The sequence below is a fragment of the Podarcis vaucheri genome, assembly GCF_965113315.1.
Source record: "Podarcis vaucheri genome assembly, chromosome: 1".
Taxonomy (NCBI): Eukaryota; Metazoa; Chordata; class Lepidosauria; order Squamata; family Lacertidae; genus Podarcis; species Podarcis vaucheri.
Genome location: NC_138759.1, coordinates 92,751,442 through 92,765,773, shown reverse-complemented (window position 1 = coordinate 92,765,773; position 14,332 = coordinate 92,751,442). Strand labels below are relative to the sequence as shown.

Here is a 14,332-nt window from a genome sequence, read left to right as displayed (position 1 = left end):
CATTAGCACTACTTGCTTTTTATAGCAACAACCAGCAGGTGGCCTTAGAAGTTCCTATCCTCCCCTTTACTAACTCGTTCATCACAGTGATGACTTTATTTACACCCCTAAAGCAGCAAGAAGCTTTATAAACAGACAAAAGCACTGCTGTGGATGGAAACCTTGCAGATTTCATTACGCGTCAGAATGTGTGTTCCAGTGTACTTTACAAAAGGTGCTCAGGCTTCCCAGCAGCTCTTCATACTAGATTTCCAGTTGCATGAATCCACAGTAAAACTGCCAGGCATTTTGTTTTAACCATGGTCTGAGCATGGGTCAATTCCAGGTTAAGTCCATTTCAGGAGTACGTTGCAGATGCTAGGAAGATGAGACTCTGTCAAAGCTCAGAGTTCAGTGGTAAGTAAACATTTCGGCCTTGTTGTAACATCTTCTGCAGCAGGGCTGAAATGAAAGCAACACACAATCTGTGTGGGAGATTTAAGGGGAGGGTCCTACTCAGAAGAGGGGTCCTGCAACTGAATGAACTCAGCCAACCAATTCAATGACCTGATGGGAGAGCAAACAATTCCAAACGAGGTAAAGTAATTCATATCTATCAGAGCCAATGCAGTGTTATTTTACATGGGAAACACCAAGGGTAAATATTGTAATGATCAAATTAAGAGCTGCCCACTATTAGTAGAATCATCTTTGCCACATACAGCCAACAATGATAAAACTTTACTAGTATCTGCAGTGAAGTGCATATGCTGATAAGCGGAATGCCCACAATGCTAACTTCTGACAAAATGCCCTAGTAGTACATGCATTTCTTTGAAATGCAGCAGCAGTTACATAGACTGACAAATCTGAGCCCCAAAGACTGACAGAAAGCCACTGGTAAAAGTCGCTTGGTAAAAGAATAGTGAATTGCAAAATATTATTGTGCTTCCCAGTGTTTAATAGGAGAACTGGACTAGTAAAAAAACACCTTCCCCAACATGGAATAAAATAAGATTCAAATTAGAATTCAAGTAGCATAGCATTCCCTTAACCCAATGTAGGAGCAAGGAGAAAAGACTTACCTGGGCATGATTTCTGGCGAGTAAAGTGGAGGTGGGGAGCCAGCAGAGATGGTCAGTGCCTCAGTGCTGCCTTTCACTGCCTTAAGAGATAAGGCAACATCATTCCCTAAAGGCCCATTGGAAACCAGTCCACTCTACAGAACGAAAACCAAAGGAAGGTCAGTAAGGTCACACAAAGCAACCTGGTCCATGTATTCTCTCAAGTACACGGTCCCAAAAATGTGTTTGTCAAGATACTGCAGTTACGGGGAGATGCTTACAGAGGTGGACCGATGGGCTGGAAGAAGGCTAAGTGCCCCAACCTTGTTTTTGTTTTCCCAGCTGGGCTTATTTCCAAACTCTGGATGACAAAAGTCATGGAGGCAATTTGCAAGGGTGGAGGGCAGAGGAAGGAAATACTGAACTTGCCAGGAAGGGTTATTTCTGGTCACTGAAGAAGACAGCATTGTGAAGATGAGTAAGAGGAGCTGCCCATATCATCAGATGTTGTCTTCTCATGATGATGAAATGTCACTGTCTCTTGCCTGCCACTGCCCTAGCATCTACTTTAGAAGGAAAACCCTGAATATAGAGACAGCACAGCTGCTTTGGAGTAGAGCTAGGCTCCCAAGGCACCATAACTGTCACAAACACTAAAAGGAAACACTGATGAAACGAGAATGGCAAAAGCAGTTTATCTTCAGTGCTATGAAATATAAGTGATGGGTTTTGAGAAATTTATTGCACAGAACCACAGTAAAGCCTTTTCTTTTTTTTAAAGGGACTTCCATGATTCAGGTTAAAATATACTGTTCAGTTACTGTTACTATTGGTTAGGCGTGAGTTATTTTTAAAACAATCACCTGAATGCATGCTTAAAAATAAAAGCATATATATCACTTTGAAGAATTAGTGAATATACTTACTGGCACCAACCACCTGGGCAAAACTGTTGGTGGTGAAGACACCTAAAACCCAGAAGCAAAAATGATCTTAGAATCACAGAAAGACATAGGAAGTGTTTGTCTATTGCTCTCCCAAGGCTCTCCACTGCTCTCCCCTCTCTTTTATCACCTCATTACGTCAAAGAGATCACATAGCTGAACAGCAGCACAGGCAGTATCACTGGTACCCCTCCTCAAAACGCCTAGGGCTAGAAGAAAGGCTATCCCAAGAGGTAGCCATGTTCTCTATACATCACTGAGGTTGAAGAGACTACCCATGGCCTTAAATCCCTGGCGGAAAAGGAAATGAATGAATGGTGGCACCCTATTCTCCAAAGGAGCCCAGGGAAGCCAAGAGAGCAGACAGATGGCTTGTTTCTTCACTCACGGAGAATCAGGAGAGTGGGTTCTACTCTAAGTACTAATCCCAGAATAGTTGTATCAGACTTCTTAAAATGAAGCAAGCTCATATCAGAAAATTATTCCAAAACCACCCAGATGCAGTGGGACTCATTCCTTCCATTGGTTTGCATGTAATGTAATTCTCAACGGCTCTCTTAACATTCACCACGTGTAGACATTTTGTTCTGTCAGATACTTGTTTGGCTCAAAGGAAGGTTTTAAAGATACCAGTAAGAAAGGAGGGTCATGGGCTGGCAGAAAAAAATTACTGCCTAGGCAGGACTTGCAGACAGTCCAGAATTTTGCTTGCATGCACATGTAGTACAGGATTCTAATGTAACTCAACTAGCCCAAAGGCTCACTTAGAAAAGAATTATTACATGAGAAACCAGCTTAGACAAGTATCAACTGGAACTACAGATGCCTTGTGTGCAAATGATGGAAGCATAAATCAATCATGTTTTCCTTCTAAAATTATCAACAGCACAATGAAATCATTGAGTTCCATTTAATTTCCACTCTTACCCGAGGCATGGCTTCTGTAAAGTCAATTAGATTCTCTGCCTGTGATGTTAACAAAATCTCTAAGTCCTCTGGAGAGTTCTGCAAAACAGAAGTTAATTAAATTACAATCTGTCACCGGGTGGAACTGCTGGTTTCCCCCTCTACTATCTCATCCACTTTTGAAAAAGCTGCAAGTTGTGAGGATGAAGCTTGTGAATCTTTTCCTCTTATATGTTGGTTTGGTATACAAGAATACACTTTTCATTAAGCCATTGAAACAATAAAATACAGTAGCAAAGAATCCCACTGTTGCTACCCTAAACTGCATGCAATGGGAAGCTCAAACCACATGTAATGAAGGTTTCCTATACACAAGCTCTTCAGTTTGAGAGAATAGTGACTTTTATGGAAGGCTTTCAAAATCCTAGCTTGTCCATAATTTTAAACATCACGCAGTGCACAGCTAAACTATGGAATCTGCTCCCACAAGAGGAAGAGATGGCCACCAACTTGGATGGCTTAAAACGATTTGGCAAATCAATGGAGGATAAAGGTACCAATGGTTAATAGCCACAATAGCTATTGTTTCCACCTCCACTGTCAGAATACAATATGCCTCTCTTTGCTGGGGATTGCAAGTGTGGAGAGTGCTGTTGTGCTCCGTTCCTGCTTGTGGGCTGCTGATACACATATGGGTGGCCACTGTAAAACCAGAATGCTGGACTAGATGGGACTTTGGTCTGATCCAGCAGGCTGTTCTTATGAGTTTCTTGCATGAGCCTTGGGCTTGAACCCTCTTCCCTTGGCACAGCCAAGAGGAGGAGATTGGAAGTTCGATGATTAGCGCTGTGGTTTACTGAAACAAATAAGTCAAAATTGCTACAATCTGAAGTTGACTTGTTTCAATAAACCACAGATAACACGAACCATAGTTTGTCCCGGAGTTCATACATAATAAACTGCAGTTAGCCAGAAACAGAAGCAGACACACCCAATCTTCTTGGGCTTTCCTTGAATAAGAGAGAGAAACGAGATGGGGAGTGCATACAGTTCATACACACAGTAATGTTTAGCTATGGCTTAATGGTATGCCTGAACAAAGCCAAAGTGTCTGGGTGAATCAAGAAACGCTGCAGTTAGAAAAGGAATGTTGCTGCATGTTTCAATGCACAACTAAGTGTTTTGTATGCAGCCCCTATTCTTCTGTGCTGCAATTGTAACTGACTCATGCTGGAAAACCCACTAGTCCCCACAAAGATACAACATACCTTTACAATAACAGCCTCCTCTGTAGGAGCCAGATTAGGAGGACTCAAAGAATCCTCAGGGCTAGAGGCAGCATTATCCTCATTTAATTCATTCCTGCAAGATGAAAACACGTCCACCATCATGCACAGCATGTGCAAAATAACCAGTATTGCTCTTCACAAACAATCTGAAGACATGACAAATGATCACTGTGCCTCATGGCAAAGAAAAGATTATTGCCTGGGAGCAAAGGGTGCCTTTGAAGTCTTTTGTCATGTGAACGACAGCATCTTAGCACCTGCTGCCTCAGGCAAGCCCCCTAAAATGCATTGTGCTGCGGACAGATGGCTGCAAAAAGACATTATTCCAGAGTATTCAGCACACACTCCTTTACAGGAATCCAAGTAATGGCCAGATAAGAGGATGCCAAAAGCTCTGTCCACTCTCAGGCACATGCAAAAAGGACAATCTATATGGCAACAATGCTTTCAGAGATCTATTTAACATATGAAGTCATGAAAAGATGGATAATTGCCGTGGTTTCATACAACTGTCTTAACTGATATTGTATTTTTACATTTTCTCGCATGCAATCATTTCATTCCTTCTTATGCACAAATGATTCTTTGATCCTATTTCTCCCAGCAGTGAAACCTCAGATGTGACAGTTCTTTGGGTTTACAGGGTGTAAAAATTTGTATCAATCAGTAAAAAGGCAGGAGGAAGGGGAGGAGAGAGAGGAACACTTTGCCTTTTGCAAACTCAGCAAGGACCATGTTATTAAATAAAGGACTAATGGTTTAGAAACAAAACAAAACAAATGAGCAAATTAGAGGCACAGCAGAGTTGGTTATAATTCCAACCATAAGCCATGAGAAGAGTATTCAGTGAATGTATGAGAGAACTCAATTAGTAAAGATACGAAGACTCTTCATTAGCATATTGGTTTCCATGGAAGTAAGCAATGATGCAGCTAGAATGAAGCAATTCTAATATGCCCTGAAGCACACCACCACAATCTTTTATCTTTAGATATTGCCCTTTACTAAGTAGTGCAGGGCTACAGCTGAAACAACAACTGGTCCTCTTCAGAAAGCTAAGGGAGCTTAAGATTTTATTTTATTCCTAAGGCTTTTTATCCACTTTTCTACATAAAGGTGGCTAATAAACAAAAATCCAGGAGTAGCTACAATCAAATTTCAGAGCAGTAGATGTGGTGGAATCCATGAAAAAGAACAATTACCCAGAAAAAAACTCACAGAAATAAAACTATTTTCATTGCTTTTCTTAAAGCATACAGTGATGGAAGGTTGCTCCATATTCTGGGTGCCACAACTGAAAAGGCTGTGAAGAAATGCAAAACCGAATTTATAATGCCTTTAAAAATTATTTCTCGTATTGATTTTGTGTTATAAATAGGATGGCAACACTGTCACGGGGCTGGATGGACAGCAACAGTGCCCAAGAGGAAGCACTCCACTAAGACGTTGAGTTCTGTTCCTCTGGTATTGATTGTTTAGACTGTGAATAAGCCATACTAATTGTTCCTGGGTTTCTGGCAGACAAGCAAAATGACTAACCTGGCTAGAAATTGCTAGGATTAACTGAGTGAGCCACTCAAATGCTGAGCTGTTTTATTCTTTCCTAGACTTAATCTCTAAGCAATCTTCCTGCTGCTTCCCTGCCTTAAGAATATTCCCTCCCAGAGGACTTACGGAATGAAGGCATTGGAGATAGGAAGCACTTTCAGCCTCTCTCTCGACTCCTGGAACACGGGGCTGTGGGCTCTCAGAGGGCTGTTCTGAACTTTTCCAGACAGAAGAATGCTCCTGAACAAACCAGAGCCAAAAGTTTGACTATGAGCATGTCATAGGAATTCTAAGATCTCATATATATAAATCATACCACCTTTGCCACTATTCTCCAGTGAACAAACCTTTGCATTAGCAATAAAAAGCCAAGGTGTAGGCCAGTGCTTCTCAAACTTGGGTCTCCAGCTGTTGTTGGGACTACAACTCCCAACATCCCTAGCTAGGCAGGACCAGTGGTCGGGGATGATGGGAGTTGTAGTCTAAAAGCAGCTGGAGACCCAAGTTTGGGAAACACTGCTTTAGGCTATTTTCAACCATGCGCCCAAGGCTTTAGTGCAATGTAGATTTCAATAAGGACGCGGGTGGTGCTGTGGGTTAAACCACAGAGCCTAGGACTTGCTGATCAGAAGGTCGGCAGTTCGAATCCGCGTGATGGGGTGAGCTCCCGTTGTTCGGTCCCTGCTCCTGCCAACCTAGCAGTTCGAAAGCACGAAGTGCAAGTAGATAAATAGGTACCGCTCTAGTGGGAAGGTAAATGGCGTTTCCGTGCACTGCTCTGGTTCGCCAGAAGCGGCTTAGTCATGCTGGCCACATGACCCGGAAGCTGTACGCTGGCTCCCTCGGCCAATAAAGCGAGATGAGCACTGCAACCCCAGAGTCGGCCACGACTGGACCTAATGGTCAGGGGTCCCTTTACCTTTACTAGATTTCAATAAAGCATAATTCTGCTAGACGTAGGAAGAAGTAAGTCTGCGCAAATGAAATAAAGTTGACTGTATATAGATAGATATACCAGGAACCAATTTATTCTGCATAATTTTTTATGCTTCTTCTCGACAACAGAGGGAAAGAGTACACATTCGAGAGAGCTATATGTATGGCAGAGTTGAGCAGCATTCAATTATGACCATGGAAAATCAAGCTCACATCTCCTCTTAGTGACGAAGCTTCCTGTGTGGCCCTGGGCCAGTCACACGTGCTTGGCCTCAGAGGATTGTTCTGACAATAAACGTAGCACCGCCCTGAACATCTTAGAGAAACTACAGCTCAGTGGTGGGAGCACATACAGGTGATTTCTGGTTGAATTCCTGTCATCTCCAGCTAGAAGAATCCAATAGCAGGGGAGGTATCTCAGCCTGAGACCCCGGGCAGCTGCTGTTAAATCACAATGGGTAATACTAGGCTACACAGGAAAACACTGTGTTTTGGTGTAAGGCAGCTTTCTATGCTAGGTGTAATAAAAATGCCACACTCATATAATTGCCCACATGCATTCAAATAGATCCCCACAGCCTGAGTGGATAGAAACAGAGTATTTTAAAACTAAAGCGAACATTCTCAGGATACTGAATTCTACACTGGAGCTGTGCAAGATTAGAGAATTGCAGAATTCCACCTCTCTTTCCATCTTATGCACCCAATCTAGTACCAATTTAGCAGACAAAAATGTTAGCAAATCCTTAGCCTGCGGGAAGCCAAGAGTTGCTGGTGCCAGGACTTCCCATGGCATTTACATCACACACCAGTGCACTGAAACTAATTCCTTTTCTGCCTCTCTCAGAAGGGCAGCCAAGAAGTGACACTAAGCCATGGGAATTCCTCTACCCTCCATATACTTGCATTTGATCTGTAGGCCAGGTGGTGATATCCTCCCTCTCTCAGGTTCCCAATCTAGTAATGAGAAAAAGTAATCTCTCTCTCTCTCTCTTTAAAGGGCTAAGCACTTTCATTGGGTTCATGAATTCAAGGGACAAGCAGTCAAGCCTACTTGTAAATTAAGCATTCATGATAACAACAGAAATAGTAGTCTTTCTAAACTACCAGCTAACTCCAATTTTATGGGAACCTTTCCCATGTGGCTTCTTGATTCACAGAGTAACTGAAGCAAACTGCCCACACTGCCATGAGCGCAGTTATACCTGAATCCCTCAGCACAATTCACCCTCAGTGCCTATACCTGCCAGCAGCATCTTGAAGGTTGGTGTTCTTGTTGCCAGACATGCTGTCCTCCCTCATGACCTGAAAGAAAAGAGACATAACAGAACACTTTAGAAACTGAGAATTTTGCAGAGATTTATGATTTTATAAAAAGCAAGGCCATTCCTCTGCAACAGGTCAAGGACAGGCTACATGCTTACTGTGAAAAGGAAACAGAATAGAGTTCTAATGATCAGAACTGAAACAGTCCCATTTTACATGGGCAACGTATACGAAGACATATTTATTTTAAAATTTAAACACCACCTTTGCATCTTATTAGGCTTTCTAAAGTGGTTTACAATACAAAATAAGTATAATACTAAGCTCCACAATAAAAGGAAGAAAGACAAAAAAACCAAACAAAAACAAAACACCAACCACACAGCAAGGTCAAAATAGTTGCTTCAAAAACAGGCAGATACAAATCACTCACTCCCCATAGCTATCTCCAAATGCCCTGATTAACAAAAGTTATTACACTTTCAAAACCAGCAGGGAGCCAGGCTGCACAGAACGGATACTGAGATAGAAAACCATACTGTATCTTGTAGCCTGCTTAGCATTCAGAGATATCTCACTTTGATGCTTCTGTATAGCATGAGCACATCAAGTATGACCCCAAGTACTTATTCGTATTCAATCACTTGTGATCTGAAAGTCAAGTTGGGCTCTGAATCCTATAGTGTGCCTGTTAAATATAATTTCCTGAGTAATATTAAACTGACAGCTTTGGAAATGAGAATTAGAGAATGCAGCAACTTTTTACGTGGCAGCATCTGTGACTTATAAGGTCCAATTATGACAAGGGGACAGAGAGCTTGAACCATCAGATTTTCAGGAAACTATTTTAACATTTAACATTGTGACTACAGCAAATGCGCATCATCGACTCCAGTCAAAATGTTTATTTAATAAAGAAAGAAAGGTATTCCACAGCTCTTTTTGTTATCAGTAATTACATCTTTCTGCCCCAAAGCAAAGTACGGTCAGGTGAAGCCTATAGATCAGATAGACATTTTATTCTGCGAGGGTATTTTTTATCAAGAGGGAAAATAAAAAGAATGAGCAAGAACAAATCTTCCAACCTGCAGATTTTGCAAGACTTTTAGAATGGAGGGGAGCAGCAAAGAAGAAAAATTCTACACTACCATGTGGAAAGGTGTGAGGGGCCAAGGGACGGTTCTCTCATGCTAAATAAAAAAAAAGCCACCACTTGCTGAGAAAAAGGTTTGCACGCCATCTACAATGGAAAGCTCTACTCATCAATATTCTATGAGAGCCACAGACAGAAAGTGGGAGGGCACAAGACGACAGAGATTAGTTTCACCCTCAGGATTTTCTTAGCCTTCCAAAAACTGGAGCCACAAAAAATATCTGCATACCAGGCACAAGGAATATTAGCAAGATCCAAGTCTCTCAAAGAAAATACTGCAGAAATGTGCATTTACTGATCACAATGGCAAATGCTTGGATTACAACACTTACCTTGTTCACTGCCTCGGCCTGGGCCTTCAGAATGTTGCTCTTGATGTCTGGAGGCAGCCGTACAGAGGCACTCACTGGGCTCTCAATGGCATTGTTGAGACATTTCTCTGTCAGCTTCACCACCTCCTGCTACAAAGTGACAGAGGTGCATTAATTAGCAGCATCTCTCTAGGGAGAATCTAGGTAGATTAATAGCTACCGGGAGCAGCACAGAGGACACACAAACGGGAGTCACAAAACCAGAACCTGTAAATAATTACGCTTCAAACAGACAAGCAGGACTGAATACAGTGTACTGGAGAAAATCCTGTGCAATCAGAGATGTGTGGTTTCAAAAGCAGTATATACAATTTGGAGCATTTTGCAAAAGCTCTGACTAGGAACAAGGTCTGCTCGCTAATGTTTTGGAACACACACTGTATTAAGAAACCAGAGCCAAACCGGAGGGGCACATGCTCATTAACACATGCTTATTAGTGCAAGTATACAACGGGGATAAAAAGGGAAACACAGAGAGTGAGTATGGTATAGTGGTTAGAGTGTTGAACCTGGGAGACCAGGGTTAAATCCTTTCTCAGCCATGAAACTCACTGGGTGATCTTGGGCCAGTCACAGTCTCTCAGGCTAACCTACCTAAGGGTTGTTGTGCGGATAAAATAGGGAGAAAGAACTGTATATGCTGCCTTGAGCTCCTTGGGAGCAAAGGTGGGATAAAGTATTGATAAATAAACAAAATAAAAGGTACTGGGGCCAGGGTGAGGGGAAATTTTTTTGATTCCCATAAACTTTGTAAATGCTTGTAGCAAAAAGTAATTTTCCAATTTTACCTCCACATTAAAAATCCATTTCCTGTTAAGATACTATTTTATCCAAATGAGCTCCCTCCTCTTCTCCTTCTTCTTCCTTGTTGATGTCCAAATGGGGAGAGGCAATATTCTTTTTGCCTCTCTGGTTTCTTTCTGCCTTCCAACCAGAATTATAGTGATTTGTAAAGACAATGGTTGCTGAGCGAAGTCCAGATCATTTAATCTGTCTGCTGTTGTATTTAATCTTCCAAGAGTTGGATTTCAATAGAACAATTACCCCCTCCCCTGTAGAATGCCCTTAAAAGTGAACTCATCCACAAAGGGTGCCAGAGAGAAAGCAGGACTCAGAAGAGCTGACTTGGTCCCAGGAGCAGCAGAGTTGTTCTGATGTGCTTCTCCAGCTGTGGGTGTGTTTATGGAGTTTAGTCATGTTTTCAAGCTACTTTTTTCCATCTACTGCTCAGTATCTATCTTACAAAATACCATTTTTTAAAAAATCACTAATGAAGTTTTACTTGCATTGTTCCCTACATTCCAGAAACTCAAGAAACTGGAATGCCTGTGCATTTAGAAATTAATTGCTCCCTTCAGTGCCAGCATGATTGTCTAGATCTTGGCACTGCCAACCTTGCAAGCTTCCAGTCCAGCAAGTTGCCAAAAACAACAGCAACTCTCTTGTAAGAATAGGGCCATTCATACTACAGTTTCAAACATGAAACAGGGAGATTATTTTCCAACAAAATATTTCACTGCCGTCCTAACGCAAGAAAATAAATGCTGGCAAAGCAAACTGAATTTTAAACTATTTGCATCATCAGTTTATGAAAGGAATCTGAAGGTATTTCAGAATGCCATTTGGGGGGAAGTTATAGGACCCACTGCACTGAGATAAAACCTCTACAGCTAAATACAGAGCCAATGGTTTGTGGTTCTCATCTTGTTGCTGAGCTTGTTGGAAGGTCTGTCCTCCCACAAGACTTCAGCATTATCCCTACATTATGCTATCATAAGTAATAGTAAAATATTAAACCATTTTGAGAAGTCCAGAAAATTAGCAAGTTTTAGCCCTCGGGTACAATTGCTTATTTGCTATATGAATATTTTGTACATAAGGAGGGTTAAGGTTAGTGTGGGAAGGAAATAAGTTGAGCAGTGAGGGACAGACGCTACAAATGGCTGTGGAGCCACCCCCAGCCTATGGAAAAAGGTACAAAATGAAATAAAACATACAAGCATTTCTGCAAAAAAACTTTTCTAAAAAGTTTAAAAGCTACAATTAAGTTAGGCCACATCTGCATTATTGTATATGAGCATTAAATTCACAATTTTGTAAGCATTTGAAACGGCAGCGCGTAACACAGGGTTCCTGTGTTACTTTGTGCTTCTGGGTGCAAAGGAAATGATGATTTATAAAGCTTAAATGAGTTGCACCTTCACTGAGGAAAAGAAAACATAACTTGGCACTCTTAAAAGAATCCATTTAATGGTAACAAAACAGGTTAAGTACATGCTGATCTGTTCTGGATTTAAGGGTTCCCTGCATAGGATAGTCTGATATTGAAAAATCCACACATCAGTTATGCAAAGGCAGCTATAACCCTCCACACTTTTAAATCACAGTGTAAGACTCCCTAACACAGAACCTAGTTTATGCAAGTACCAACATGCACAAAATCATTAGTTCTATTCATATGGCATTTGTTTGTTAATATAAACTGAATACATAAGTTGAACAAATAACCTATACTCATGGGGGTCCGCATATTTTTAGTTTAATTATCGTTTGAGACACCTTCATTTCCTTAATCACTTGAGGTCTTGTTTTCATCATTTTTTAAAGCTGAAGCACAATAAAAAACAGACTTAGACACTGATCAGGATTGAGTGTGTTTACTTCTGTTTATGAGGAAGAGCCATCAGAAAAGAACCCCAAGGCTAATCTTCTTACAGACTGTGTAATCTTTATAATACACTAGCCATGAACTGTGCACAAGGCAGATGAAAGCCATTGAGGAAAACGTGAGCATTCAGAAGTAACTACTTTTTCCTTGTGAGGTGCTTCAACATAGGCCAGAAAATAGAAACAACCATGAGGACCTGCGTGTTCCTCAATACTCTCAGTAAGCTACAATGCTCTGCTACTCCTGCCAACTAAAGAGCGAGCAAAAAAGACCCATTATTTATTAGCTCATTGCCTTTTCATCCTGCTTTTCAACCAAAAATTGGCTCCCACGGTGGTCTCACAGCAATTAAATGATTAGAAGGCCATACAGGATTCTGTCTGCTGTTGTTGAGTTTTAGCTAGATCTAGGAATGATGGAGGAGTAACTAGTCACAGGCTTTCCTTCATTATCACTGCTAGCTAGAAGAAAGAAGATTCTGTGCTGGAGTTGATTCCAAGAACAGTGGAGGAGGAATATGATGTTAGTTTCCCTCTCCCCCATTGGTATAATCTGTTTGTTGGTTGCAGAAGGTATGCATGCAGCTGGATGACAAGGGTCACACTAACATGCTTGTTTGTAGACTTAAAGCACCAAAATCCCCACCAAACCAGGCAAAAGAAAAAAGTGTGTTGTGAATTGCTGAAACCCCAAAAGTTTCTGATGGTGACTTGCATGAGCACAGGGAACGAAAAAATATCCCCTGTGTTCCCATGAATTGCTGGCATCTAGTGGACCTTGTCAGCGCATACAGTATTTCCTTGATGCTGCTAAGACGGATTGTTGCATGTGAATTATTTTAGAGAACATGACCTGGGCCTCAGAGTGGGAGCAGATGTTCAGCTCCATATCACTCATGGAAATGCACTTGGTTCTTCTGTTTGGTCAGGGAGCCAGTAACCTGGAGTTTTTCTCACGCACTAGCATGGAGACTCCTTGGGGCTGAAATTGTCCTGCAAGAAGCTGTCTGTCTTAGGAGGAAATCTGTTCTCAATTAAAGGAGCTGTATTCCCAACAAGATATGGTGCCAACTGCTACCTCTCAGACTGTAAACCAGTCTAGGTTATTCAGGAAGATCCCAGAGAATTTCTATCATATTTCTATCATGCATCTAGTCAGCTTTTATGGGGGTTTTCCAAAAACAGAATATAGGCAGGGCTAAAGAGCAGGAAAGTAACAAATTTCACTGAAACCTAAACTTTACACTCAGTAACTTTGGGAAGAATGAACACTCAGTACCTGTTTATTGATGTTTATGTTGGACTGGGAAACCAGCAAAGGGTTGAGTTCTGCTTCCAGCCGCTTGAGTTTCAACGATGCATCCTCACCTGCTCAAATAGAGATAGGATATAAGTCAACCTAAGACTGGAATGGTGCTCTGAAAATCTTTTGTCATTTCTGTCAATTATTAAAACCAGGATTACACTTTCCTGTAATTTATCTGTTTTTTTTAACATCGTCTGTGCAACCATACTTATTATTGCATATGCACCAGCTGGAAGCATCTGGAAATCCTACTGCTTTGTTAAGAACTGCGGTCTGTTGCAGATAAGCTCACGTTGGGAGGTTAGGAAGGATCACACTTCTTGTTGAACGTTAAAGCGTTCCAGATACTTTCCAGATACACATCAGATACTTTGCAGTATCACAGACAAGTAAGCAGGTATTTTAAATGTCCCAGTAATTCCCATTCTACCAGGCATTTCCTTACCAAGAGGATCCACCTTGTCGGAGGGTTGCTCCTTTGTGCCAAGAGGAGTGAAGCCAAGCCCTGCTTGTTCCAAAGCTTCAGCTGACCCTCCGGCAGGAGGAAAATCAGTAGTATTGTCAATACAAGTTTCCAACAATTCCTTGTTATCCAGTAAATCAACGATCAGGGGCACACTACATGGGATATGATAAGGAAACAAGGTTTTAGGCACAAACAATTCAAAGCAAGTTTCTGCAGCAAGGGTGGGGAACTTTAGGCCTAGGAGCCTCTTGATGCAGCCCTCAGGACAACCCACACCGTTTTGGATCTAGGCCCTCCCTAAGTCCTTTTGCTTTGCTGGAATGAAGTCCTTGAACTGAGACAATGCCTCTTACTTGCCTGGATAGAGAGATGAGTGCTCAGAAACCTCTGAATTATGCATGACTAGAAAAGAGAAGGGTCATATCCATTCACCTATG

At 41.6% G+C, this 14,332-nt stretch overlaps 1 protein-coding gene across 1 annotated transcript in view; it reads right to left on the bottom strand.

The window, feature by feature from the left end:
• Positions 1 to 148: 148 nt before the first annotated feature.
• Positions 149 to 14,332, bottom strand: part of EPB41L5 (erythrocyte membrane protein band 4.1 like 5) — a 52,759-nt gene continuing 38,575 nt past the window's right edge. The window contains exons 17-26 of the mRNA XM_082238328.1: positions 13,875 to 14,047; positions 13,403 to 13,491; positions 9,418 to 9,546; positions 7,910 to 7,971; positions 5,857 to 5,970; positions 4,162 to 4,255; positions 2,915 to 2,992; positions 1,970 to 2,011; positions 1,065 to 1,198; positions 149 to 441 (exon numbers count right to left, since the gene is read on the bottom strand). Coding sequence (XP_082094454.1) covers positions 384 to 441; positions 1,065 to 1,198; positions 1,970 to 2,011; positions 2,915 to 2,992; positions 4,162 to 4,255; positions 5,857 to 5,970; positions 7,910 to 7,971; positions 9,418 to 9,546; positions 13,403 to 13,491; positions 13,875 to 14,047 — 973 coding nt within the window. The 3' untranslated portion in view covers positions 149 to 383. The remainder of the gene's footprint in view (positions 442 to 1,064; positions 1,199 to 1,969; positions 2,012 to 2,914; positions 2,993 to 4,161; positions 4,256 to 5,856; positions 5,971 to 7,909; positions 7,972 to 9,417; positions 9,547 to 13,402; positions 13,492 to 13,874; positions 14,048 to 14,332) is intronic.